The sequence below is a fragment of the Salvelinus fontinalis genome, chromosome 23, assembly GCF_029448725.1.
Source record: "Salvelinus fontinalis isolate EN_2023a chromosome 23, ASM2944872v1, whole genome shotgun sequence".
NCBI lineage: Eukaryota > Metazoa > Chordata > Actinopteri > Salmoniformes > Salmonidae > Salvelinus > Salvelinus fontinalis.
Window position 1 is genome coordinate 3627254 of NC_074687.1, and position 27363 is coordinate 3654616.

General features: G+C 45.1%; 3 protein-coding genes across 4 annotated transcripts; 1 reads left to right on the forward strand and 2 right to left on the reverse strand.

Annotated features, from left to right (window-relative positions):
* The first annotated feature begins 477 nt into the window (after positions 1–477).
* On the forward strand, positions 478–12687 carry fhl2a (four and a half LIM domains 2a). Of its 2 annotated transcripts, none has more exons than XM_055877632.1 (6): positions 478–578; positions 7657–7832; positions 7989–8163; positions 10860–11029; positions 11373–11559; positions 12031–12687. In XM_055877632.1, the coding sequence occupies exons 2-6, from the start codon at positions 7677–7679 to the stop codon at positions 12180–12182; spliced, it is 840 nt and encodes a 279-aa protein (XP_055733607.1). In that variant the 5' UTR covers positions 478–578; positions 7657–7676; the 3' UTR covers positions 12183–12687. The 2 variants fall into 2 exon arrangements, with proteins under 2 accessions (XP_055733607.1, XP_055733608.1); XM_055877633.1 differs by lacking the exon at positions 478–578 and adding an exon at positions 5082–5568.
* Positions 12688–14473: 1786 nt separating this feature from the next.
* On the reverse strand, positions 14474–18584 carry c23h2orf49 (chromosome 23 C2orf49 homolog). The gene is made up of 4 exons (XM_055877635.1): positions 18403–18584; positions 17505–17668; positions 16492–16798; positions 14474–15891 (listed from the first exon to the last, which is right to left on the reverse strand). The coding sequence occupies exons 1-4, from the start codon at positions 18529–18531 to the stop codon at positions 15844–15846; spliced, it is 648 nt and encodes a 215-aa protein (XP_055733610.1). The 5' UTR covers positions 18532–18584; the 3' UTR covers positions 14474–15843.
* Positions 18585–19179: 595 nt separating this feature from the next.
* On the reverse strand, positions 19180–25735 carry gpr45 (G protein-coupled receptor 45). Its single transcript, XM_055877634.1, has 2 exons — positions 25236–25735; positions 19180–21473 (listed from the first exon to the last, which is right to left on the reverse strand). The coding sequence occupies exon 2, from the start codon at positions 21344–21346 to the stop codon at positions 20156–20158; it is 1191 nt and encodes a 396-aa protein (XP_055733609.1). The 5' UTR covers positions 21347–21473; positions 25236–25735; the 3' UTR covers positions 19180–20155.
* Between the last annotated feature and the right edge of the window lie 1628 nt (positions 25736–27363).

Consider the following 27363-nt stretch of genomic DNA (forward strand, 5'->3'; position numbering starts at 1 on the left):
GAAAGAGAGGGGGCTACAGGGAGAGCGAGGGGGCTACAGGGAGAGCGAGAGGGCTGCAGGGAGAGCGAGAGGGCTACAGGGAGAGCGAGAGGGCTGCAGGGAGAGCGAGGGGGCTACAGGGAAAGAGAGGGGGCTACAGGGAGAGAGGGGGCGAGAGGGAGAGAGAGGGGGTGAGAGGGGACAAGAGGGAGAGAGAGGAAACTATAGACACTGAAATTCATTAGTAGTTGATCTCCTCATCCGCGTAGTTAGTAGTTGTGTGTGGTTAGTGAACTACAATGCAATGCCTTATAAGGCCACAGGGCAGTTGGTGTGGCAGAGTAACTGTGTGTGTGTGTGTGTATGTCTGAGAGAGAGAGAGAGAGAGAGTGAGTGGGTTTTATCTCTGTAGGGCCATTGTATTTATAGCTTCTTTTAAACCCCCCCCTCCTCACCCCCCAACCCCCTCCTCACCCGCTCCACAATTAGTTGTCTATGGGTGGGGTAATCCAATCAGGAGTGACTACAACTCGCCCTCTGTTCACCGGTCTCAGTCTGAGCAGACTCCTCACAGACACACACCCTCCACAGACAGAAAGGTAGGACTCAGAACTGTCCACTCCTCTACCCATCCATCCCTTCTTCACTCCTCTACCCATCCATCCCATCCCATCCATCCCTTCTTTCTCCTTTTCTGGGACATAAACATTTCATTCCACTCATCCTCTCACACTCCCATTCCCTCTCTCCACCTGAGCTCTAACCTCTACTTAATCATGTTCTCTTTCTTTCCATCTTTCCACCATTCATCCATCTGATTACCTCTTCTTCTCTACCACCTGAAACAATCACCCTCCACTCAGCTCAAACAATAACTCTCACCCTCCTCCTAAATCTTCACAACTCTCTTTGATTACGGTTATTCAGGCCTTGAACACTATGACTGAACTTCGGCTTTGATGACATTTGACCTAATTTCTCCACTGACTAACTCAACTGTAGCTTGATAGACTTTTTTTGTTAAAGAAATGTGCCACTGTCACTTTGAATTAGAGGTAATCAGTTGAGCTTCAGTCAGTATCAACTACTTCTCTATGATACAGATGCATGATCAAAGTAGTTATCTTAAAGATGGGTTTCTGTGTCCTCGAAAAGCCTGACTCTACTGTCCTGCATTCACTGTGCCTTGGAGAGGAAATTATTTTGGATGTAGAGGACTTTGTTTAAAATGCTATTATTTAGCAAGGCATGGTAAGGTAATAATTTCAGCAGGTATTGTTACAATGCAGATACAAGATCCATCAGTCAATGTATGCATGTGTGTGTGTCTGTGTGTGTGTGTGTGTGTGTCTGTGTGTCTGTGTGTGTGTGTGTGTGTGTGTGTGTGTGTGTGTGTGTGTGTGTGTGTGTGTGTGTGTGTGTGTGTGTGTGTGTGTGTGTGTGTGTGTGTGTGTGTGTGTGTGTGTGTGTGTGTGTGTGGCTGAGCCTGTCTACGCTATGCTGTAATATCTAATGCAAGACGATAAGTGTAGGTGCCTGGATAATGTGCTGACAGACAGGGCAGAAAGACAGGGCAGACAGACAGGGCTGACAGACAGGGCAGACAGACAGGGTATAATATGCTCTGTGCCTATCTGACAATTATCTATACCCTATAGTTATGGTTAGGAGTGGGTAGTGGTATGGGTGAAGGGGGGTACATTTGGGGGAACAAATGTCCACCCCTTTAGACTGAGAGATAGCGTTCAGTGCTGTCCTGGCTGGATGGATCCAATGGAATAGTCCCAAAAGTGCAATCCTTGCTCACTCAGCTCATTGGGTATGCTAAATGTGAGTAGGCCTGTATGTTTGAGGGATGGTGCATTTCTGTAGTAGTTTGTCGTTGAAACATTGAGCTATTTTGAGCACCTGTCTAGCCCCTCTATCGTGGCTCTTAAAAGCATTCCAGTTTCCTCTGAGGGTACTGGCTATCATTAAAGACTCGTGTCACTGTGGGACACTCCCGCCATTGTGGCTCAAGCCTCCAACTGAGTGAGATGGATGCCCTGCTGAGAGAGAGAGCAGGGGTCAGGTGTGGGTACTCCAGGGGTAAATTGGGAGGTGGCCAATTTGTAGTGGAAAAGAAGGGAGGAGAGAGGATTGATAGATGAGGAGGGAGGGTTGTGGTGTTGAGGGGACGGGAAGGGAGGAGAGAGGATGGGTGAGGAGGGTGAGGAGGGAGGGTGGTGGAGTTGAGGGGAGGAGAGAGAATGAATGGGTGAGGAGGGAGGGTGGTGGAGTTGAGGGGAGGAGAGAGGATGGATGGGTGAGTAGGGAGGGTTGTGGTGTTGAGGGGAGGAGAGAGGATGGATTGGTGAGGAGGGAGGGTTATAGTGTTGAGGGGAGGAGAGAGGATGGATGGGTGAGGAGGGTGAGGAGGGAGGGTGGTGGAGTTGAGGGGAGGAGAGAGGATGGATGGGTGAGTAGGGAGGGTTGTGGTGTTGAGGGGAGGAGAGAGGATGGATGGGTGAGGAGGGAGGGTTATAGTGTTGAGGGGAGGAGAGAGGATGGATGGGTGAGGAGGGAGGGTTATAGTGTTGAGGGGAGGAGAGAGGATGGATGGGTGAGGAGGGAGGGTTATAGTGTTGAGGGGAGGAGAGAGGATGGATGGGTGAGGAGGGAGGGTTGTGGTGTTGAGGGGAGGAGAGAGGATGGATGGGTGAGGAGGGAGGGTTATAGTGTTGAGGGGAGGAGAGAGGATGGATGGGTGAGGGAGGGAGGGTTGTGGGGTTGAGGGGAGGAGAGAGGATGGATGGGTGAGGAGGGAGGGTTATAGTGTTGAGGGGAGGAGAGAGGATGGATGGGTGAGGAGGGAGGGTTATAGTGTTGAGGGGAGGAGAGAGGATGGATGGGTGAGGAGGGAGGGTTATAGTGTTGAGGGGAGGAAAGAGGATGGATGGGTGAGGAGGGAGGGTTATAGTGTTGAGGGGAGGAAAGAGGATGGATGGGTGAGGAGGGTGAGGAGGGAGGGTGGTGGAGTTGAGGGGAGGAGAGAGGATGAATGGGTGAGGAGGGAGGGTTATAGTGTTGAGGGGAGGAGAGAGGATGGATGGGTGAGGAGGGAGGGTTGTGGTGTTGAGGGGAGGAGAGAGGATGGATGGGTGAGGAGGGAGGGTTATAGTGTTGAGGGGAGGAGAGAGGATGGATGGGTGAGGAGGGAGGGTTGTGGTGTTGAGGGGAGGAGAGAGGATGGATGGGTGAGGAGGGAGGGTGGTGGAGTTGAGGGGAGGAGAGAGGATGAATGGGTGAGGAGGGAGGGTTATAGTGTTGAGGGGAGGAGAGAGGATGGATGGGTGAGGAGGGAGGGTTGTGGTGTTGAGGGGAGGAGAGAGGATGGATGGGTGAGGAGGGAGGGTTATAGTGTTGAGGGGAGGAGAGAGGATGAATGGGTGAGGAGGGAGGGTTATAGTGTTGAGGGGAGGAGAGAGGATGGATGGGTGAGGAGGGAGGGTTATAGTGTTGAGGGGAGGAGAGAGGATGAATGGGTGAGGAGGGAGGGTTATAGTGTTGAGGGGAGGAGAGAGGATGAATGGGTGAGGAGGGAGGGTTATAGTGTTGAGGGGAGGAGGGAGGATGGATGGGTGAGGAGGGAGGGTTGTGGTGTTGAGGGGAGGAGAGAGGATGGATGGGTGAGGAGGGAGGGTTATAGTGTTGAGGGGAGGAAAGAGGATGGATGGGTGAGGAGGGAGGGTTATAGTGTTGAGGGGAGGAGAGAGGATGGATGGGTGAGGAGGGAGGGTTATAGTGTTGAGGGGAGGAGAGGAGGGAGGATGGATGGGTGAGGAGGGAGGGTTATAGTGTTGAGGGGAGGAGAGGAGGGAGGATGGATGGGTGAGGAGGGAGGGTTATAGTGTTGAGGGGAGGAGTGAGGATAGATGTAGGATCTTTGTCTTGCTCTGTAGATATATTAAACGTATCTCAAGTCAATCTAATTACAGGTATAATTATGATAGTGAAAAACAAAAGACATTTGAACTTTTAAAGTAAGGTGATAGCGCAATGAGAGTTTAACTGCTCGGGTTTGTGAAAGTCCTAATTTATTGTGTGTGAGATTCAGATGGGTTCTCCAGCATTGCATAACACAATTAGGGCAAAACCACACATGTGACAACAGCACAGACAGCACTCAATCCCATCACAAACATATGATCCAATCATTGACAGAAAAATACTTGATTCAGTCATCCACTCAGAAAATCATTGCCTCACTAGATAAAACCTGCATTTCATCATACCTCGGAGCCAAGGGTCGAACCATGACACATCATGTACTTTCCAGGAGTTCAGCACACTTGTACATACATTGTATGACACTTGTATTACAAGTAGAAGCAAAGTACTGTACATGTCTGACAAAAGTTAAGAAATACCCTCTATTCCTCCACAGTGAGGTGTTCATTCTGTGCACGCGTGCATACATGTGTGTGTGTGTGTGTGTGTATTAGTCAGGTGGTTGGTGTCTGTCGTTAGCTTCGCTGGTATGGGTGACATCAAAGAGAACACAGAGCCCCGTCTCCAACAGCTGTCCGCCGTTTAAATAGCTGGATATTTTATTAGGGCTCAGTTTCTCTTTTATTTTAGGACCAAGATGAGCCCTGATTTAAGTGAGTTAAAGAGAGAGAGACAGCCAGACAGTGAGAGAGAACGAGAGAGAACGAGAGAGAGCGAGAAATGAGAGAGCGAGAGAGAGCGAGAGAACGAGAGAGGATGGATGGATGGATGGGGGGGAAGTAGAGGAGAGGAAGAGCAACAGCGATGGAGAGACTGGGAAAAGCGATTAGAGGGAGAGTCACTTTAAACTTGAAGACAGAGAACAGAAAATTCCTCTGACTTCCTGTTTCAATCTCATTTGGACCAGTACCAAGACACTTCTCTAGCCCTTTAACATATGCAGTCTTAGTTTGGATTCTTGTTTGGACCCCTATTCTTGAGTAAGAAGTGGTATATCTGAGGATCTCATACACAAAGGCTGTAATACATGAAGAACATACCATGATATCACAGGGGATTTAGTCCAGAGAAAGGGGGACCGAACGAGGTAATGAGGAAATGCAAACAGAAAAATAGACAGTATCGGGTTGGGAAAACAAGGGAAAGCAAATACAGAGGAAAAGAGAGAGAGGGGTTGGGGATAGGGAGAGAGGGAAGAAGAGAGATCTAGCGAGAGATGAGAGGGTGAATAAGAATAAGAGGGGAAGAGAGAAGGAATTTAAGAAAGTGAGGGGGGACATTCTCAAGTTCTCCTGTTTTTCCTTTGCCTACTTATATGGTCAAACCATGACGGTGGAATCAGTGGGCAAGAGGGGAGTAGGTCAGAACTCAGAAAGAAAGAGAGAGGGAAGAATGAGAGCGAGAGGAAAGTGGTGAGAAGTGTAGAGGAGAGAGGTATGCAGTGTCGTGTGCTTGGGACATTGGGGACTTCCGGCCACACACGCGAACAAACAAACACACACACACACACACACCACTGGTCAGCAGAGTGACAGGCCAAGCACAGAGAGGGATATCTCAAGGGTTTATCAGGGGCTGGACTGCTAACAGCTGCAAAACGTGAGTAGACATTTTTCCAGTGTGCCGTGTCACACACACACTGTGGGAATCTGAACTGTGTTGTGGGGCATTGTGATGCTGACAGCTGGAGGTGAGGTGATGGATGACTGACTGCATGGTGACATAGTGAGTGTTGGTATGCGCAGGGGCGAAGGTCCCCTGTCCCTCTCTAAGTACGATTGATAGATAGAGCTATTAATAATGTTCCTCTCATCTGTCACCCTGCAGCTGTCACACCAACAGACAAAAGACTGGCTGCTGACACACAGAGGTCAAAGACTAAACCCTCTAGAGAGACATACTGTACACAAAAGTACAACTTGATACTACAACTGTCGGCAATATAACACTGGCTCAAAAGATGACAGGCAGATGTGTATTGTGATTTTCTCAATGTCTTGTCAGAGATCTCTATTGTGCTATATTGCATTGCCTCCACTTTGCTTGAATTGGAAATGCACTTTGTGGATATTATATTCATTGCAGTGACAGGCAAGTGAATTGAGATCCAGTTCTCATTTACTATAACAGACTGATTGTGAGAAGGATGTATCCTCTCTGTTCATACTCAGTGTCAGGAAGCGGATACCTCTGTATAAACACTGACACAGAGAAGGACAACAGACACACTTGACTTTTACAAGCTGGCTTCTGTTTATCTAGTTAGACTCTTAAAAACCTACTTACAAAAGTACGCAGGTCATGGATCAAGGTTCTTGACCATAACTTGAATGAGCCATTTATCCCCCTAGAGTCGATGCCCGCGGAAATTCAATTAGCATAATAAAAATATCCCTGCCAACTTCTGTCTGTAGCGTCCGAACAGTTTGGGCTACACGAATATAGAACACATGCAGTACCAGTCAAAAGTTTGGACAGTATTTTCTACATTATAGAATAATAGTGAAGACATCACTACTATGAAATATTACATATGGAATCACGTAGTAACCAAAAAAGTGTTAAACAAATGAAAATATATTTGAGATTTGAGATTCTTCAAAGTAACCACCCTTTGCCTTTATGACAGTTTGGCACACTCTTGGCATTCTCTCAAACAGCTTCACGAGGAATACTTTTCCAACAGTCTTGAAGGAGCTCCCACATATTCTGAGCACTTGTTGGCTGATTTTCCTTCACTCCAACATATCCCAAACCATCTCAATTGGGTTGAGGTTGGCTGATTGTGGAGGCCAGGTCATCTGATGCAGCACTCCATTACTCTCCTTCTTGGTCAAATAGCCCTTACACAGCCTGGAGGTGTGTTGGGTCATTGTCCTGAGAAAAACAAATGATAGTCCCACTAAGCGCAAACCAGATGGGATGGCGTATCACTGCAGAATGCTGTGGTAGCCATGCTGGTTAAGTGTGCCTTGAACTCTATATAAATCACTGACAGTGTCACCAGCAAAGCACCCTCACACCCTCACACCATCACACCTCCTCCTTCATGCTTCACGGTGGGAACCACACATGCAGAGATCTTCTGTTCACCTACTCTGCGTTTCACAAAGACACGGCGGTTGGAACCAAAAATCTCAAATTTGGACTCATCAGCCCAAGCAAGTCTCTTCTTCTTATTGGTGTCATTTAGTAGTGGTTTCTTTGCAGCAATTCGACCATGAAGGCCTGATTCACAAAGTCTCCTCTGAACAGTTGATGTTGAGATGTGTCTGTTACTGTTTTGCTCTAGGTTTCCCACAGGCCTCACAATACTTGTCTGAAGGTCCCCCAGTACCAGTTGAAAATAATTATGGAAGTATATATGGAGACTGTTTAGTGCCAAAAATAAGGAGGAAATATATATATATATATATATAATGTCCTGATCTTTCTTCTATCTCTCAGATATAGGACAGACACTTCAGAACAAACTCTCTTAGATGTTTTGGGGGACTGTCTGTTGTTCCATGTAGTGAATATGTTATTCAATGCGTTCGTATGGGTAGTAAGGCCCACTTTCTTTTAAATCAGATATTTTTATTGAAAAAGTAAGGCCTTCCGGCTTAGACATAGCTTAGACTGTTATGGGTTATACAGTAGTAGGACAAATTATATTCTCAAACTCTCTCTCTCCCCTTGACTCAGGTGGGATTACCGGTGCCAAGATGACGGAGCGCTATGACTGCCACTACTGTAAGGAATCCCTGTTCGGGAAGAAGTACGTCCTGAGAGAGGAGAACCCATACTGTGTCAAATGCTACGAGAGCCTGTACTCAAACACCTGTGAGGACTGCAAGAAACCCATCGGCTGCAACACCAGGGTAGGAACACACACACACACGTATGCATTGCACAACACATACAAATAGGGATGAACCACTAGCACTGTCTCTCATTTTTTACCTTTCATCCAAGAACATTGTCAAAGCATGATGTGTGATATAAAGACTGAAATTGTCCCTCTGATGCCTCCATAGGACCTTTCCTATAAGGACCGCCACTGGCACGAGGAGTGTTTCCAGTGCTTCCAGTGTAAACGCTCTCTGGTGGACAAGCCCTTCTCCACCAAGGATGACCAGCTGCTCTGCACTGAGTGCTACTCCAATGAGTACTCCTCCAAGTGCCACGAGTGCAAGAAGACCATCATGCCTGGTGAGAACCTACACTCATCTAATCTACATATAGTAAACACACACACACACACACACACACACACACACACAGGCATTTGCATGCACACGGACGTGCACACACGGACGTGCACACAGGCATGTACACAGACTAATCTTGGACTATCACAACGTACACAAACCTTCATAATGGTTGCAAACACAATTTAGTAGTAGTGCCAGTAGTAGTAGTACCAGTAGTAGTAGTAGTAGTAGTAGTAGTAGTAGTAGTAGTAGTAGTACCAGTAGTAGCACCAATGGTAGTAGTAGTGGTGGTAGTAGATAGTTTTGGATGATTCTAACTAATCTACGTCTTTAAATATCATAATTTCCATAATTCCTTGGGATGGTGCTTCTCTCAGATAAACAGACAGACAGTCAGTGTAACTCTACTCTGGTGAGGTCTGGGGGGCAGCAGAGCAGAAACACTGAATGTACTGTAGATACTGAATACATTTGCTCCAGATTTCCTTGAACACAACAATGCCCCTCTGTCCCCACTGTGTTTGTATACAAAGACCGAGAGATTGAAAAACAGCTTCTATCTCAAAGCCATTACACTGCTAAACAGCAATCACTAACTCAGAGAGGCTGCTACCTACATTGAGACCCAATCACTGGACACTTTAATAAATGGATCACTAGTCACTTTAAACAATGCCACTTTAATAATGTTTACATAGCTTACATACTCATATCACATACATGTATTTTATACCATCTACTGCACCTTGCCTATGCCGCTCGGTCATCGCTCATCCATATACTTATGTACATATTCTCATTCACCCCTTTAGATTTGTGTGTATTAGGTTGTTGTTGGGGAATTGTTAGATTACTTTTTTGATTATTTCACCTTTATTTAACCAGGTAGGCTAGTTGAGAACAAGTTCTCATTTACAACTGCGACCTGGCCAAGATAAAGCAAAGCAGTTCGACACAAACAACAACACAGAGTTACACATGGAATGAACCAACATACAGTCAATAACACAATTGAAAAAAAGTCTATATACAGTGTGTGTAAATGAGGTTAAATAAGGGAGGTAAGGCAATAAATAGGCTATAGTGGCAAAATAATTACAATTTAGCAATTAAACACTGGAGTGATAGATGTGCAGAAGATGAATGAAGTAGTAATACTGGGGTGCAAAGGAGCAAAAATAAATAACAGTATCGGGATGAGGTAGTTGGATGGGCTATTTACAGATGGGCTATGTACAGGTGCAGTGATCTGTGAGCTGTTCTGACAGCTGGTGCTTAAAGTTAGTGAGGGAAATATGAGTCTCCAGCTTCAGTGATTTTTGCAATTTGTTCCAGTCATTGGCAGCAGAGAACTGGAAGGAAAGGCAGCCAAAGAGGAGTTTGCGTTGGGGGTGACCAGTGAAATATACCTACTGGAGCGTATGCTTCGGGTGGGTGCTGCTATGGTGACCAGTGAGCTGAGATAAGGCAGGGCTTTACCGAGCAAAGACTTATAGATGACCTGGAGCCAGTGGGATGGCGCTGAATATGTAGCGAGGGCCAGCCGACGAGAGCATACAGGTCGCAGTGGTGGGTTGTATTTGGGGCTTTGGTGACAAAACGGATGGCACTGTGATAAACTGCTTCCAATTTGCTGAGTAGAGTGTTGGAGGCTATTTTGTAAATGACATCGCCGAAGTCAAGGATCAGCAGGATAGTCAGTTTTACTAGGGTATGTTTGGCAGCTTTGTTGTGTAATAGGAAGCCGATTCTGGATTTAATTTTGGATTGGAGATGCTTAACGTGAGTCTGAAAGGAGAGTTTACAGTCTAACCAGACACCTAGGTATTTGTAGTTGTCTACATATTCTAAGTCAGAACCATCCAGAGTAGTGATGCTGGACGGACGGGCAGGTGCGGGCAGCGATCGGTTGAAGACCATGCATTTAGTTTTACGAGCATTTAAGAGCAGTTGGAGGCCACGGAAGGAGAGTTGTATGGCATTGAAGCTCGCCTGGAGGGTTGTTAACACAGTGTCCAAAGAAAGGCCAGATGTATACAGTATGGTGTCGTCTGCGTAGAGGTGGATCAGAGTCACCAGCAGCAAGAGCGACATCATTGATGTATACAGAGAAAAGAGTCGGCCCGAGAATTGAAACCTGTGGCACCCCCATAAAGACTGCCAGAGGTCCGGACAACAGGCCCTCCAATTTGACACACTGAACTCTGTCTGAGAAGTAGTTGGTGAACCAGGCGAGGCAGTCATTTGAGAAACCAAGGCTGTTGAGTCTGTCGATAAGAATGTGGTGATTGACAGAGTCGAAAGCCTTGACCAGGTCGATAAATACAGCTGCACAGTATTGTCTCTTATCGATGGCGGTTATGATATCGTTTAAGACCTTTAGGACTTGTTAGATATTACAGCACTGTCAGAACTAGAAGCATAAGAATGTTGCTACACTCACATTAACATCTGCTAACCATATGTGTGACCAAAACAATTCAAATTTAATACATTTTTTAAAACCCAGGAAGTATTTTAGAGAGCAGCTCTGAGGGGGTAGACAATGAGGGACTGTGTATTACCCAAGGACTGAGTAGCATGTTTGTCCTCTTTCGCACTCTCCATTCTCTATACTTCTTAATTCCTTTACCCACCCATCCATCCCTCCTTCCTCGACTTTCCCCTCCCTCCCTCTCCCTCCCCTTCGTGCAGGCTCCAGGAAGATGGAGCATAAGGGTAACAGCTGGCATGAGACCTGCTTCACCTGCCAGCGTTGCCAGCAGCCCATCGGCACCAAGAGCTTCATCCCCAAGGAGAACCACAACTTCTGTGTGCCCTGCTACGAGAAACAGTTTGCCATGCAGTGTGTGCACTGCAAGAAGGTAGGTCTAAGGTCATAACCTTAGTGTAAATACTGTAGTATCTCTTCCTCCCTTTTTCTGTCCTCTAAAGTGGCGTATACATCAGAGAGATAGAAAACAGGGCTCTTTCTACAACTACTGAAAGACTGGCTGTGAATCTGGCAGGCCAAGACTCGAGCAAGAACGAGTAGAACTTTATATGTACACAAACGTCATCGGCATCCATTCATGTGGCAATTTATTGAATGGATCGCTTAACCGCTACAATCTGGTATCTGTTGGTGCCTGGTTTGTAGCACTTGGTTGGTGTGTATGTGCTTACTTGTGTGCAGTCACATTTGACCTAACTCTCTCTCTATAATAGCCCATCACTACTGGCGGGGTGACCTATCGCGACCAGCCCTGGCATAAGGACTGCTTCTTGTGCACCGGCTGCAAGCAGCAGCTGTCTGGCCAGCGCTTCACCTCCCGTGACGACTTTGCCTACTGCCTCAACTGTTTCTGCAACCTGTATGCCAAGAAGTGTACTTCCTGCACCACCCCCATCAGCGGTAAACTATCTATCCATCTGGGTGTGTTGCAGATACACATCTTCTGCTCAGGTCATGCACTGATTATCAGATCTTTACAACACGTGGAATAGTGCTTAGTGTATCAGGAACTTAAGGGAACATGATAGAACGATCCGATAATCTGTGCAGACCTGCGATGAAATTGTGTACCCGTCTCTAACAGAATGAGTCAGTCAGCCAGTTAGATACTCACTTTTAAATCAGTTCTAACTTGTAATCAGGAAGTCATTCACTTACTCACCCCATCACGCTGTACACTGTGGCCCTGTTTGAATCCCTACTAAAGTTCTCCACCTTTCCTTCTTCCCCAATCACTGATCTGTGTAATTGGATAAGAGAAAGCAAGGTAAAGTATAACTGCTCTATGGTTCCCTGCATTTATGTTTTAGGATGCAGACACATCCTTCACCTTTTGATAACAGTATGTGTTCATCTCTCCCTGTCTCGCAGGTCTGGGTGGCAGTAAGTACATCTCCTTTGAAGAGCGTCAGTGGCACAACGACTGCTTCAACTGTAAGAAGTGCGCCGTCTCCCTGGTGGGCCGGGGTTTCCTCACCGAGCGTGACGACATCCTGTGCCCCGAGTGTGGCAAAGACATCTGATTGGCAGGCAGCGAGTGGCCGACACGTCTGATTGGATAGTAGCGAAACAACCAGGAAGTAACAACGGCCTATCAGAGCACAACTGTATATATATACACACACAGTTGAAGTCGGAAGTTTACATACATCTTAGCCTAATACATTTAAACTAAATCCTAGTAAAGATTCCCTGTCTTAGGTCAGTTAGGATCACCGCTTTATTTTAATAATGTGAAATGTCAGACTAATGGTAGAGAGAATGATTTATTTCAGCTTTAATTTATTTCATCACATTCCTAGTGCTTCAGAAGATTACATACACTCAATTAGTATTTGGTAGCATTGCCTTTAAATTGTTTAACTTGGGTCAAACAATTCGGGTAGCCTTCCACAAGATTCCACAATAAGTTGGGTGAATTTTGGCCCATTCCTCCTGACAGAGCTGGTGTAACTGAGTCAGGTTTGTAGGCTTCCTTGCTCTCAAACGCTTTTTCAGTTCTGCCCACAAATTCAGTTCTGCCACTCCAATACCCAATATGCTTAGGGTCATTGTACATTTAGAAGACCCATTTGCGACCAAGCTTTAACTTCCTGACTGATGTCTTGAGACGTTGCTTCAATATATCCACATAATTTTCCTACCTCATGACACCATCTATTTTGTGAAGGGCACCAGTCCCTCTTGCAGCAAAGCTGTCACCCCCGTGCTTCGCAGTTGGGATGGTGTTCTTCAGCTTGCAAGCCTCCCCGTTTTTCCTCCAAACATAGCAATGGTCATTATGGCCAAACAGTTCTATTTTTGTTTCATCAGACCAGAGGACATTTCTCCAAAATGTACGATCTTTGTCCCCATGTGCAGTTGCAAACCGTATTCTGGCTTTTTTATGGCAGTTTGGAGCAGTGGCTTCTTCTTTGCTGAACGGCCTTTCAGGTTATGTCGATATAGGACTCATTTTACTGTGGATATAGATACTTTTGTACCTGTTTCCTCCAGCATCTTCACAAGGTCCTTTGTTGTTGTTCTTGGATTGATTTGCACTTTTCGCACCACAGTAAGTTCATCTCTAGGAGACGGAACACGTCTCCTTCCTGAGCGGTATGACAGCTGTGTGGTCCCATGGTATTTATACTTGCGTACTATAGTTTGTACAGATAAACATGGTACTTTCAGGCATTTGGAAATTGCTCCCAAGGATGAACCAGACTTGTGGAGGTCTACATTCTTTTTCTGATGTCTTGGCTGATTTCTTTTAATTTCCCCATGATGTCAAGCAAAGAGGCACTGAGTTTGAAGGTAGGCCTTGAAATACATCCACAGGAACACGTCCAATTGACTCAAATGATGTCAATTAGCCTATCAGAAGCTTCTAAAGACATGACATAATTTTATGGGATTTTCTAAACTGTTTAAAGGCACAGTCAACTTAGTGTATGTAAACTTCTGACCCAATGGAATTGTGATACAGTGAATTGTAAGTGAAATAATCTGTAAACAATTGTTGGAAAAATTTGTGTCATGGACAAAGTAGATGTCCTAACCGACTTGCCAAAACTATAATTTGTTGACAAGAAATTTGTGGAGTAGTTGAAAAATTTGTTTTAATGACTCCAACCTAAGTGTATGTAAACTTCCGACTTCAACTGTATATATATATATATATATATGACATACGAACACAAGATACTGGTCGCGTTCCCCTTCTCAGACGTCGCATGCCTCAACCAATGATTGGGTGCCACGTCATCGACTGGGCAGTCCGGCATCCGATTGCCTAAACATCATGTGGTTAGCTAATACGTAAAATACCTATCCGGGCGTTGCAAGATCTTGCATGCATCAGCAACGCCTGGGCAGAGGAACACACCCGTTATTAGGCTACTAACCCCATATATACTATACGAGTTCAAAAATATACATTACAATGTTTTTTGGAGTGCAACAGCAAATAATGCTTTCTGCATGCCCTGGCTTGATACATCACATAGTTTGAGGTTTTACACATGAATGTCTGCTTTCATAATTATAAAGATTCAAATATTCAGAGTTGATGTATTTAAAGGAATATTTCACCTGAACTACACAATTATTGCAGTCATTGTGTAATTTGGGTGTCAAATACCTATAAGATTTTAAAGGCTGTCTATCTACTGGTGTGTATGAGGGAGCATAAGTCCCAAAGTTGTGAAAATGTTAACCAACTCAAAGAAACAGGTTTACCGGGCATTTACACTGGTGCAAAGTTTGTAATGTTATTCAGATGGGAATAAAACAAAAGCTACAACTAAAAGAAATAAAAACATTAACCAAAGTGTAAATAATGACAGTTTGGTTTTAAATCTCTGTTTATTATCACCCCCAACACATATACATTTGACTGACACTGGTGCAAATGCTTGGTAACCATGAGCCATGCCTATTAAGGTGAGAGCCAACAGACATGTATCTTATCAGTCATTTTCCAAGGGCTCTGACAGGAAGTCAGTGTCTGAAGTCCAAATAAAGAAGTATAAAAATACACCAACTGCTGTACACCTTGTATGACTAAGGAAGTGACATGAAGTTAAGTGTTTCCTCTAGGATTTTTTTGAGCTGCGGTGGCAGAGTTAGAGTTTGGGGTCCAACAAGGGGCAGTGGATGGGCACTTCCCATAATCTACATTATAGGAATGTAGTGACGGCTAAATACATTTGGTGAAAAGCTGAACAATGCCATTGAGGTGGTACAAGTTGCCCCTAACTGCTGGTCCTGGGTCAGGTATGCTTTGATGCCTTAATGGTTAAGAGTAGGATTCAAGGTTGGCTAATCTGATCCTAGACCAGGAGCAAAGTCTTTCTCAGGCACTTGCAAATCATGCAGGACTGAGTCTCTGGCACCATCTAGGGGTTCACTTCCATTTAATTCAAATGCACCCCCACTCAAGGCAAGGCACACTAGCTAAACATCCCATTATAAATGCAAGTGTCACAGTACCAATACAATAAATCTGGAATCCTTAAATGGTGAAACAGCAAAGAAGTTCCTGCAAACAACAAAACACAGCCCCCCCAATATGTACTGCAATGAGTTTTACAATGACGATGCACCTCACCAACAATAACGGTGGTGGGGCGGCCAGTGGCAATGTTTCCCCCTACTGAGGATTCCATCTAAATCAGGATCAAAACCCAGAGAAATCCCTTACCCGTCATGCCCCACTGTGGATTTGGTACGGCCACACAGACGTACGAAGATGCATAACAACTTAGCATAGTTTTCCTATTAAGTTAAACACCATCAACCTCCTCAACTCAAGCTCTAACAGCACTGGAAGGCTGAACTCTAACTATTCTAAGAGGATTTCAGGTAGGTCACATCACAGAATTATAATGCATAGAGCAGAATTGAGGGTTAAACTGCTTATTCCACAAAATACTTATGAACATAGAAATATTGTGGTGCCACGTCTGCAGTAAGAGTCAGTAAAGTCCCAGGAGCAGAGTACTCACTGTAAGGACACTTGAGGGTCAGGTAAAGGGTCAGAGAGCAGTTCTGGGGTAAGGTAGGTAAATGAGGACTGATGTCACCACCCTAAAAATTTGAGTAGTTCTGTGATTGTCCTGACTCTGGCAGAGAATGCCCCAGTGTGAGGTGGCTCATCACTGCTCTATGGTGGAGTGGTAGGTCTCTCGGTACGGTCCAGGGTCAGGGCCATGTCACTTTCTGGATCTTTTTCTTTTCTTTGAGTTCACCCTGAGGAGACAGAGACAATCACCGACAACATTCACAGATCTGCTTCACTAATAACATCAACATTCCCAAACCTCTCCAAGTCAGTCAAATAGCCCATGAAAGCAGTCACCAACCCTGGTTCTGGAGAGCTACTGAATGTGAAAGCATTTGGTCCAGTGCAACTGTAAAAAACCTGTTTCATCTAAATCGTCAGGGCCCTGATTATTATATATAAACCGGGTGGTTTGAGCACTAAATGCTGATTGGATAAGAGCAGTGGTAAAGCAGATTGTATACGACGGGTATACAAAAATGTATCTGTACTGTTCTAATTACATTGGTAACCAGTTTATAATAGCAATAAGGCACCTCGGGGGTTTGTGGTATTTAGCCAATATCCAGACACTCCACATTGCATCGTGCATAAGAACAGCCCTTAGCCAAGGTATATTGGCCATATACCACACCTCCTCGGGCCTTATTGCTTAAGTATACCATTAGCTGACTGCATTGTTTTGGTCGGAACTAAATCCTGCAGCTCTCCAGGACCACGGTTGGTGACCAGAAAATCATCTTTAGAAAAATATTTTGCATAGACCAGTAGATACTGAGGTTTCATACCGAGCTGTCTGCCTCCCGTTTGAGATTAACTGACTTGGGGGAGGAGGGGGGGCTCCCCAGACCCTTATTCTCAGTGGGACTCCTATGGGGGCCTCCCGGGCTGTGGGAAGACGAGGGGGTAGGGGTGGTGCTGGACAGCTTGCGTATGGGGCTGAAGAGGTTCATGGAGGGAGGGGGCTTGATTCTGTCTGTCATGCCAGACCCCGAGGTCTGACCCTCTGGCTTTTTCAGTCTGACGGGGCCACTTTTAGAGGAGCTGCCATCGAACACGATCAGAGGCCTCTTCCTGTTGTGGTCGTCACTGAAGCTGTAAGACAAAACAGGACACTGACTGAGGCTACAGTAGGAGTAAGGCAATTCCACAGTAAGGCAATCCCACAGTAACTCAGATTTATCCACTTCAAAATGTATGCCCATCAAAAAAACAAACATTGAATTCAAAGTTTAACAAACCCATACATCTCTATGCACAAGACTACTTTAAACAACGTACACAGTAAAAACAAACATCACCATTAGATTTACCATGTTACTAAACTTGATCTGCACAGTTCCACCTGTAAATGGGGTTTTGCGAAGCATAGTCCTCGTGCCTAGAGTTGTATGGTTTGTTAACCTTTGAAATCAATGTTTTTTTGTTTGGTATCTGTGGCCATCAAACTGCAGAGAGACATTCTTTAAAATCAGGCTGATTTCCTCAACAACTAAGAGTTGGTCCAGTAGCTACCATGTTTAGCAGCATGAAGCACACCCATGCACAAATACTCTGAGCAAAGTCTTGCATCACGCTCATCTCAATATGTACGGTTCTCAAATCTCCTTGTTCGAACGCTGAGTTTACCTTTAAATAAAGTCTGACTCAGCGGTATTTTTGTATTGTCAATGTAACAGAGTTAAAGGAAAAGTTATTTTTTTTACAACCAAATCTCTATTTTTGATGTAAATGGCATGTTATAGATAGGTCCAGACACCTTGGTGATTTCACATTTTAGAGAAACATATCCTCACCCCACCTATGAGACTGTCCGCTGGCTGTGCTCTGTCGCGCTCGAGTCTGCTCCATCCTCTTTCCCCAGCGGTTGTTTGGCAGCGCTCTCTGCGGGAGGGGGATGACGTGCCGGAGGTAGAGAGCAGTGAGCTGGTCGCGGCTCCCATCGTATCCACTGGTTATCTTTTTCTGTCCAGGACAGGGGCCAAAACACGTGTTAGCTAGAGCCTCGTTAAAACCACTAGTTGACACTCATGAACTAGAGCAGGACCTAGCAAGCTGTTCAATAACACAAGTTTTACTACAGTGTGCTCTTAAGCAATAAGGCACCTCAGGGGTTTGTGGCCTATGGTCAATATACCACAGCTAAGGGCTGTTCTTATGCACAACGCAGAGTGCCTGGATAAAGCCCTTAGCCGTGGTATATTGGCCATACACCACAAACCCTTATTACTATTATAAACTGGCTACCAACATAATTAGAGCAGCAAAAATAAATGTGTCATACCCATGGTATACGGTCTGATATACCACAGCTGTCAGCCAGTCAGCAGTCAGGGCTCGAAACACCCAGTTTATAATGAATACACCCCAGGTACTCCTTCATTTCATTTGACGCATGCGCAAAAAACATAAATAAACTAAAACACGCCTGACTCTAAACAAACCATGATCCACGCATTTTAAAGCTGGTTTAATAATATTTTCCTGACGATATTTCCAACATGGCCTCTTTAGTGTTCTGACGCTGGTGCAAATAACTAGCTAAATCAGCGGACCATTTTGGCTACAATACAAGCTGGCTGACGTTAACTACCGGTGGCTAGCTAGCTGACTGGCTAATGTTAGCTAGCTGGGACCTAGCTGACTAGCGCAAAATCAACCCTCTCCTTGTTCAAATTCAGCCCTGATTCGTCTCTTACCTCATTCAGAACCAACTGGATAAACTCCTGAGACAGGAGCTCGGGGTGTAGTAAGAGATCTGCGTTAGAAGCTCCTCTATCCTGAGATGTGTCTTTCCCTTCACGTCCCATGTTGGTGGAGCGCGCCATCTTTGCCCTCTCCCCCCAGCATCCTCTACGTCTGGTTGTGACGTATTTCAGCTGTCCAATCAATCAGATACATAATCATAGTAGGGCTCAAATGGGCTACGTCTCAATCAATAATAATAGCTTCCTCTCCTTGTGTCTATGTATCATTGACTTTAAGTAAGCCGGTGATACACTTAATGTAAATACTTTATTTTCATGTTGCATAAAAAGGATCTCTAGGGATGTTTTCTCTGTCAGTTCTTGCAGCTCAGTGTGCTGAGACAATGAAGCAACCTTTGCTTGTCCCTTAGATCTAAAGCCTGTTTTGTGATATATTTAGGTCTTGCCTAAGGTTATTATGAGATAGGGTAAGGCAAACTTATGCTAGATCTGTGTCTAAAGGTCACTTCTACCTGGGCATCGATGTGTACATCTACTACATGGTGTGTACATAGTACACATCTTTCTTCGTTCATTCAAGCAGTAGAATTGAGATAATCACACCTTACGCAAAGTGTATGAGTTGACATGGTGTGCCCTAGATTTGAACTTCTCTCAGTAAACTGTTTAACCACGGTACATATGGAGATGCATTACCTACAGCATAGACTGTGTGTTCTGCTGTGGAAGATATGGGTCTTACACACATAAATGCACTCAACAACCGACAATCAATAGAGGTCTTTAGTATCCCAGCAACACAGCCATTGTATTGACATTGTAGAGGCAGGGGATGGCTGTACGTGGTTTGTGTTCGACAACATGGTCTACCTTTGTCAACCAGCATGCCCAACATATATTTTAGTTCCAGTATTAGGTTTATGGTACAATGCTAGCCTATTACAGTGTATGTAGACAACTTACAAGGGTTATAACTGTGTTTAACATGATTTGTTATCTTTCATTTCTACTCAGTCTATAGGCTACATATGCATAGTTGATGACATCAACACACCTGTTAATTGGATTGTTAGTTCATTCAATTAATCAATTATTCATTCACAGAAACACTTTTTTATACTGATCAACATTTCTTTACAATTTTATCCAACATTTTCATTTACATACAGTATAATTAGACATATACAACAACCATCTGGGTAAACGATCACCAACAGTACTCAGCCAATTATACAAACACCATGGAAACGGTTAAATAGAAAACTGTTCCCAGTTGTACATCATTTCTCATCGGGTCTTTTTTTAGGAGAAGGGAAATAAAGACAGTCACACAAAGACTTTTGAGTGCCTCTGTTCATGGCTGTCCAGTGTCCACAGCACTTTAGACAAAACACAAGAATGTCACCACTATTGCGCCAATGCAAATAATTTGTTAAAAGACAGCAACGTTTCAGCAGCAACCCGTCTATACTGCTGAAATGTTCATGTCTTAACAAATCGTATAGGGTATAGCAGGTCCTTTAGACCAGTGGAGCACCCTGTAGCTTCAAGACCAGAGTTGGTGACTACTGCTTTCCACGGTTACCATGGCGTGTCCTCAGAGTGACCGTTAGTTCCATACAGCTGACTGGGTCTCACTGCACACGTAGATGTTACTGTCACACATCCGACTAGGTCTCACTGCACACATAGATGTTACTGTCACACAGCCAACTGGGTCTCACTGCACATGTAGATGTTACTGTCACACAGCCGACTGGGTCTCACTGCACACGTAGATGTTACTGGGTCTCACCCTCCTGTGGCTCCGGCCCGGCACCCTGGGACACAGCCTGCAGCTCTTGGGCATGAACTCCAGACACGCCTCCCGGAACTTCCTGATCCTCCAGCAGTAGATGACTGGGTTAAACACGGTCTTCAGATAGCTGAGCCACAGAGCCCCCACACTGACCGGATAGAAGGCAGGGCTGAAGTAGAACCTCCGGCTGAACACGGCCAGCAAACTGACCACTGTGTGGGGCAGCCAGCACACAGAGAAGCCGATGAAGAGGATGAGGATGGTGGTGAAGGCCCGCGTCTTGAAGCTCATGTCCACATTGACCTGCGGGGGACGTTGCAGGCCAGTCAGGCCCAGCTTGCTGACCTGGTTGAGGACCGGGAGGCTGGCCTGGTCGGAGGTGTGGTTGTGGATGCGCAGGGCGTTGCGGCGGACCGTGTTGAGGATGCACAGGTAGGAGTAGAGCATGATGCCGAACGGCACAAAGAATACCGCCACTGCCAGCAGCACTGTGTAGCAGCGGTCGGCCAGCGACTCACTGTAGCCCAGCACGCACTGTGGCGCCCAGGCCCCCCCAATGCCCGTCACACCCGCCGCGCCCGCCCGCCAGCCAATCACAGACGGGAGCGCCACGCAGAGGGACAGCGCCCAGGAAGCGCCGATGAGTAGCTTAGCACGGTGTGGCGTCAGCTTGTCCTGCCGCTGGACGATGATGAGGAAACGGTCTACGCTGATGATGAGGAGGATGGACACGCCCTCCAGAACAAAGAGCCAATAGAGCATGACGGAAGCACGGCAGAACCCGCCCCCGAAGCGCCAGTCGGCGGTAGCCACGGTGACGGCGGTGAAGGGCATGCAGAGCAGCGAGAGCATGATGTCAGAGAATGCCAGCGTAGCGAGGAGCAGGTTGATGGCAGAACGCATGGCGGGCTTCTGGTAGACGATCAGACACACGATGGCGTTGCCCAGGAAACCGATGGCGATCATGAAGATCATGATAGCGGCCAGCATCACACGTAGGGTGACAGGCATGAGGGGACTAGTAGTCCCAACCCCTGGCGGCGGAGGCGGCGGTGGTGAAATCACCACCCCTTCCTCTTCTTCCAGCTCCATCAGGGGGGCACACCTAGCCAGCAGGCTGCCGTTGCAAAACGCCATGGCGATGGTTATCAGGCTAACAGTCAGTTCCACCCTGGATACACATCATTTTTCTTTAGTCTAAAGTTGTGTTGTCAAAGCTTCCTTGGTCAGTCACACGTCCTGGTCTCCTCATTCATGGCCAGGTCTGAAACAGAAGCAACATTTTACATGTCAAATACATGCTTGAACAAAAGCTGCATCCTAGAAACATTTGAGTGCAACATAGTTCCTTGAGAACAAAACAGACTGGACAGAAGGATTGCATATCCACTGATCATCAACATCCAGAAGGTCATCTAGTGAGGCCAACGTTCGCTATGGTGTTTTGTCCATGTGAATTTCTAGTAGTACTACGGGCTGTGGACAAGTAACTGAAGTCCATACTTGTAGCGTTAGAGTTGTTGTTGTTTTCTACACCGGGGAAGCCCACACAAACAGGAGGGAAGCTAGTGGTTGGCTGGGAGCGAGGGTATGGCTCATCAGCTTGTCACAGACACTGGGGTCTCTGAATCAAATTCACACTTTGAACAGATAATAACCAGAGCAGAGGAGAGATGGATCAGATTTAGTGGAGGAGTGGAGGGGGAATGACTTGCCTGTGCCTCTGACGCTTATAAACTGTTATATAACCCAGAGGTTGGGCGGCGCACTTCCACACCCAGGCAGTCACCAGTTTTATGAGCGAGGGGGGCAGGACCGAGTTTGGGAAGCGCTGCATCACACACACACAGACCTTGTTCGCGAGGCAAAATCTCATCCGCTGGGGCAGCTCCACTACAGAATGTAATCCAGATGAAAGAGAATAGCTCACTCACAGGACACAGCTGTTGCCATGGTTGCAACCCCTTCTCTCTCTCCGGGGGTGGGGTGGAGGGATGGGGAATACTGTGGCTTTAAGCACCATCATGATGCACCTAGTGGTTCCTTTAACCCTGTAAATGAGCCCTTCTCAACACAGTGCTTCCCCCAGCTACACAGCTCTGACAGGCAGGTGACGACCTGGAAGAGGGCCACTGTCTCAACATTATGGATCTCATCAACCAATCTATATGGAGGTTGTGTGTGTGGATGCTTTTGTGCTTTAAGCTTTAGAGAATTGATATTTCTGCCTCAAGCTTTACAAAGGAACATTCTAGATTAATGATCCCTGCTGTGGATTCATGTACAAGACCTTGCGTCAAAAGTGTTACTGATCGTTGCTGAGGCAACCAGGTCATCACATCCATGGTAACAAGGCAACCCCCCCCCCCCCCCTTCAACCCCATCCCCATCTCTCTGCTCCCTGCAAATGTCTGTGACATTACATTGTCTGTCTGTGAGTGGGGCTGTTGCGACCCACATATCAAACCGGCACTTCCACACTCACTAACTAGTCCATTTCCTCCAGTGTTGGAGTAAAATGACTCTGGTATAAATACATGAGATAGGAACGAGAAGAGCCTGTTCTGAAGAAACATAGCTATGCTGCTACCAGGCTGCCTCCCCCATCTCCCCATCCCTCCATCTCACATTGGATGAAATCACCCACTTCTGTGCACGCACATAGTCCCGATGGAGAGAATAAATGAGGCAATGTCACAGACAGATGAAAGAGAGGGAAAAACGGAGAGAGAGAGCGAGAGAGGGAGGGGGTGAGAGAGACAGCAGTGCATTCTCACAGTTGATTTTGCTCCTCAAGAGCTCTTTATTTGTTCAGAGATGGAAAGGTGGTACTTTAGATTTTTATATTTATTTATTTTTATTTAACCTTTATTTATACAGGGAATCCAAATTGGGACCAGGGTCTCTTTTTCAATAGTGCCCTGTGTTACAACAATCAACAATCGCATCAGCTTAAATGGATAAAGTTGCATACAGAGCAGAAATTCTTTATAGAGTAAAATGTATTAGATTTTACAAGTTCACTCCACAATGAACAGGTCCTGTATTAAAGACTTAAAGTGACATATACCAAGACGTCAAGCTCTAATGCATCCCACTGGGCACACACTGGTTGAATCAACGTTGTTTCCACGTCATTTCAATGACATAACGTTGAACCAATGTGGAATAGATATTGAATTGATGTGCCCAGTGAGGGATACTTCCTTCCTTTGAGTAATCACTGATATAAAGTGCATGGATAGGTGTAAAGTTTCTAATGGAAACTTTGCTTTTATCAATCCACTTGTGTTAGATCAGTGATTACTTCAAGGCAGGGAGGAAGGAATGATGGATGGATTTAAAGGACAGTTGAACTCTTGATATGTGCAGTTCATTTGTACCAGTGTACTCAACACAGGGCCTGGATTGGCACAGAGTATGCTTATGACCAGGAGGATGTCACACAGAGATGACAAGGCCACTGGCTGACTGGCTGGCTGGCTGACTGTCTGGCTGATTGACTGACTGGCTGGCTGGCTGACTGATTGGCTGGCTGACAGACAGACATGCTGGCTGGCTGGCTGGCTGACAGACTGGCTGGCTGACAGACAGACATCCTGGCTGGCTGACTGTCTGGCTGACTGTCTGGCTGACTGGCTGATTGACTGACTGGCTGGCTGGCTGACGGACTGATTGGCTGGATGACGGTGGTATGTGTCATTATTACCTGGCCACAGGTGTGTGATGTCACCTAGTCTGGCTCTCTCTCATGTTTCTCATGGTAATACCTACATTGACTTCAACCAGATTCAATAAAACACTTGTTGTTTTGTTGTTATTTCCTATGATCCAGTGTTAATGCTAAATTGTAATTATTTTCGCCACTATGACCTATTTATTGCCTTCCCTCCATAATCTTACTACATTTGCACACACTGTATATAGGTTTTTCTGTTGTGTTATTGACTGTACGTTTGTTTATCCCATGTGTAACTCTGTGTTGTTGTTTTTGTCGCACTGCTTTGCTTTATCTTGGCCAGGTTGCAGTTGTAAATGAGAACTTGTTCTCAACTGGCCTACCTGGTTAAATAAAGGTTTTTAAAAAATCCTCTATATGCTGCTAGCCTGCACTCCTTCCAGGACCCCAGGAAGAATAGCTATGGCTTATGCAACAGCTAATGGGGATCCAAATAAACTACATCAACAGTCTGAATCTGAGCATCTCAGTACTAGCTACACAATCAATGTGTAGTAAATCTATGGCTGTGTTTTTATACATCCACTGATTGGTGGAGGATACTCACATTGATTCACCCTATCCAATGAGATAACAGAATACTGTTTGGTGTACTTAGACCACTTCAATGCACTCTATCCAATGAGAATGCAGATTACAATTCAGGCAATAGAGAGAGAATAGCCCTCCTCTTCATCAGGTCAATATATGGTTGTTGGGATACACAGACCTGCAATGATTTGAGAGTAGCAGTGTATGTGCTTATGGCGAATTAGTATGTGTTTGAGTCACCAGAAATCTCCTTATTGATACATGGAACCGTTTGTTGCATCCTTTGTGTTGTGAAAACGTCTCACTGATGGGGTCAACAGAGAACATCAATGTCCATTAGAAGACAGTATATCCAGTCAGACATTGTAAGAACCGAGTCAGACTTGAACGAAATGTCTAGGCTATTGTCTGTTCACCTCCCATAACCACATTAATTCATGCAGGTCTGGTAAAATGCATTCTGATCGACATTTCATATTTAAACACCACGCTATCATATGCCCACCGATTTTTTTCTCCCTCATTAATTCTGAATACCTTTATAGCTGATTAAGGATTGTGTTTTGTCAGTTGTCTAATTCGACTGAATTGTGTAATGTAACGAGACTGTTTTGTCATACATTTAGCAAAAATATAGTCTACACAATTATCAAATTGTTCTCCATTCTCGGCGAGTAGAGTAGCACAATGCGCATTGTTTCGAGCGCCATAATTATAATCGAGAAATGGTGCAAAATGACGGATCAAACAGCCTACCTTTGATCACTGCGACTCACAATGCCGTTGATGTTGAGTCTCGGGTGGCTTGTCCAGTTGTCCTAATCCTGTTATCATTACAAGACGTATAGGAAGACGCACTGTCCACGGCAGACACACATTCCATCGCCTCCTTCCATCCAGGATCCACCCCAACCAAACCACTTTGCTTTTCGCAATCGGGAATCAAAACATGTGCTGTGCAGTCGCCTGCTGACGCGCAAGGCGCGGACCGGTCCGCTGGTTTAAAAGTGTTGATTTGAAGAGGAATATCGAGTTGTCGATTAGAATTCTTAATTTAGTTAGTAAGCACACCTTATATTGAAAAACATATCAAAGACGAAATCGAGCAAGTAATTCCAAATGATATAGCCCTTATCATTAAATAACCCTCATTTGCTAACCATCTGAGACTGAATAAAGTGAGAATGAAACTGATCTTCCCACAATGTTCTAGCTCTACATAGACAAAAGTCAAAAGATATAGGCCACTGTCTGTATGGATAAGCAACTCAATTGGGCCTAACACATCTTAAATCACCTCTACAATATATTCGATGTATTCAGTAGCACTATAGCCTAGTCTACATGACGTCAATAATAGCCTGTTCTTTAGACATGCTTACCTACTTAGGGTACCATGTGTAGAACATGTTCATGTCTATTTCAACCATATGCATGGAGATTAGTACCCTGCCTGTGTCACATACACACACGTTATGTGCTTCTATCTTCGTGTGGACCGAAATCCTATTTTCCCTCACCCTAACTTTAACCTGGGAACCTAACCCTAAACCTAACCACTAACCTCTTACCCTTACCCCAACCCCAATTCTGACCCTAACCTTAATTGTAACCCTAAACTTAAAATAGCCTTTGTCCTCATGGGAAAAATGTGGGAAAAATCCCCACGAGGGAGAATTTCCCTTTATTACAATTATTTTGGGGATTTTAGATCCCCACAAGGATAGAATAACCAACACACACACACACACACACACACACACACACACACACACACACACACACATTCATACTGTGGGATACTCAGACAGACAGACGAGAGAACTATAACAATAATAATGTCATTGACATGTAGCAAGACTGTATTACTTCCAGTAGATGGAAGCATTGTCATAGTGTTTACTATATTTGCAGATTCACTCAGGAGCCTCTCACAGTGCAAATGTACGTACACACACACACACACACACACACACACACACACACACACACACACACACACACACACACACACACACACTGTGGGATACTCAGACAGACAGACGAGAGAACTGTAACAATAATAATGCCATTGACATATAGCAAGACTGTATTACTTCCAGTAGATGGAAGCATTGTCATAGTGTTTACTATATTTGCAGATTCACTCAGGAGGCTCTCACAGTGCAAATGTACACACACACACACACACACAAACACACACAATCCAAATGTTCATATTGCAACAGCTCCTCAGACAGAAATTTTGTAGTGTAGATATGTCGTAGCAGAGTAGTCGTGTAACAAGGTGTTGCATGATGCACTGTTTTATTTGTGTGATGTAACTGCCTTCATCTTGTTTGGACCCCAGGAAGAGTAGCTGCTGCCTTGGCAACAGCTAATGGAGATCCTTAATAAATGCAAATACAGTAGGCATCCCATTATGTGTTCTGTATAAAGGTTGTTATATCACCATCTCCCTGTTCACGGAGAAATCTACACTATATCGTCTTGGGATGTAGTTGAGAGATGTAGATACTTTGATGACATACCACAGATCTATGGTATTTCTGAATGACAATCTAGTGTTACTCTGTTTACATGCTCCTGACCTGACCTGACACAGTGATGTAAGCTAGTTGACCATGTCTCTGTCCTCTCCCCTAGCTCTCTCTCTCTCTCTCTCTCTCTCTCAATTCAATTTTCAATTCAATTGACTTTATTGACATGGCAAGTTCATTATTACTTACATTGTCAAAGTATACATATCGAAAAATAAAAATAAAATATATATGTATATATATACAAAATATATATATATTTATATATAAATAAATGGTGGGACCAACAGTAATAATACTAGTAGTAGTGGACAAGGGATCACCATTAACAACAACTACAACAA

Bases quoted from the DNA above. Each gene is read 5' to 3' on its own strand.
- fhl2a (XM_055877632.1), top strand. From the start codon at position 7,677: ATGACGGAGCGCTATGACTGCCACTACTGTAAGGAATCCCTGTTCGGG. The intron at 8,164-10,859 runs GTGAGAACCTAC...CCCTTCGTGCAG, and splicing joins CAAGAAGACCATCATGCCTG to GCTCCAGGAAGATGGAGCAT. The intron at 11,030-11,372 runs GTAGGTCTAAGG...TCTCTATAATAG, and splicing joins AGTGTGTGCACTGCAAGAAG to CCCATCACTACTGGCGGGGT.
- c23h2orf49 (XM_055877635.1), bottom strand. From the start codon at position 18,531: ATGGCGCGCTCCACCAACATGGGACGTGAAGGGAAAGACACATCTCAG. The intron at 17,669-18,402 runs GTAAGAGACGAA...TGTCCTGGACAG, and splicing joins TCCAGTTGGTTCTGAATGAG to AAAAAGATAACCAGTGGATA. The intron at 16,799-17,504 runs GTGGGGTGAGGA...TTTGTCTTACAG, and splicing joins GCCAGCGGACAGTCTCATAG to CTTCAGTGACGACCACAACA.
- gpr45 (XM_055877634.1), bottom strand. From the start codon at position 21,346: ATGGCGTTTTGCAACGGCAGCCTGCTGGCTAGGTGTGCCCCCCTGATG.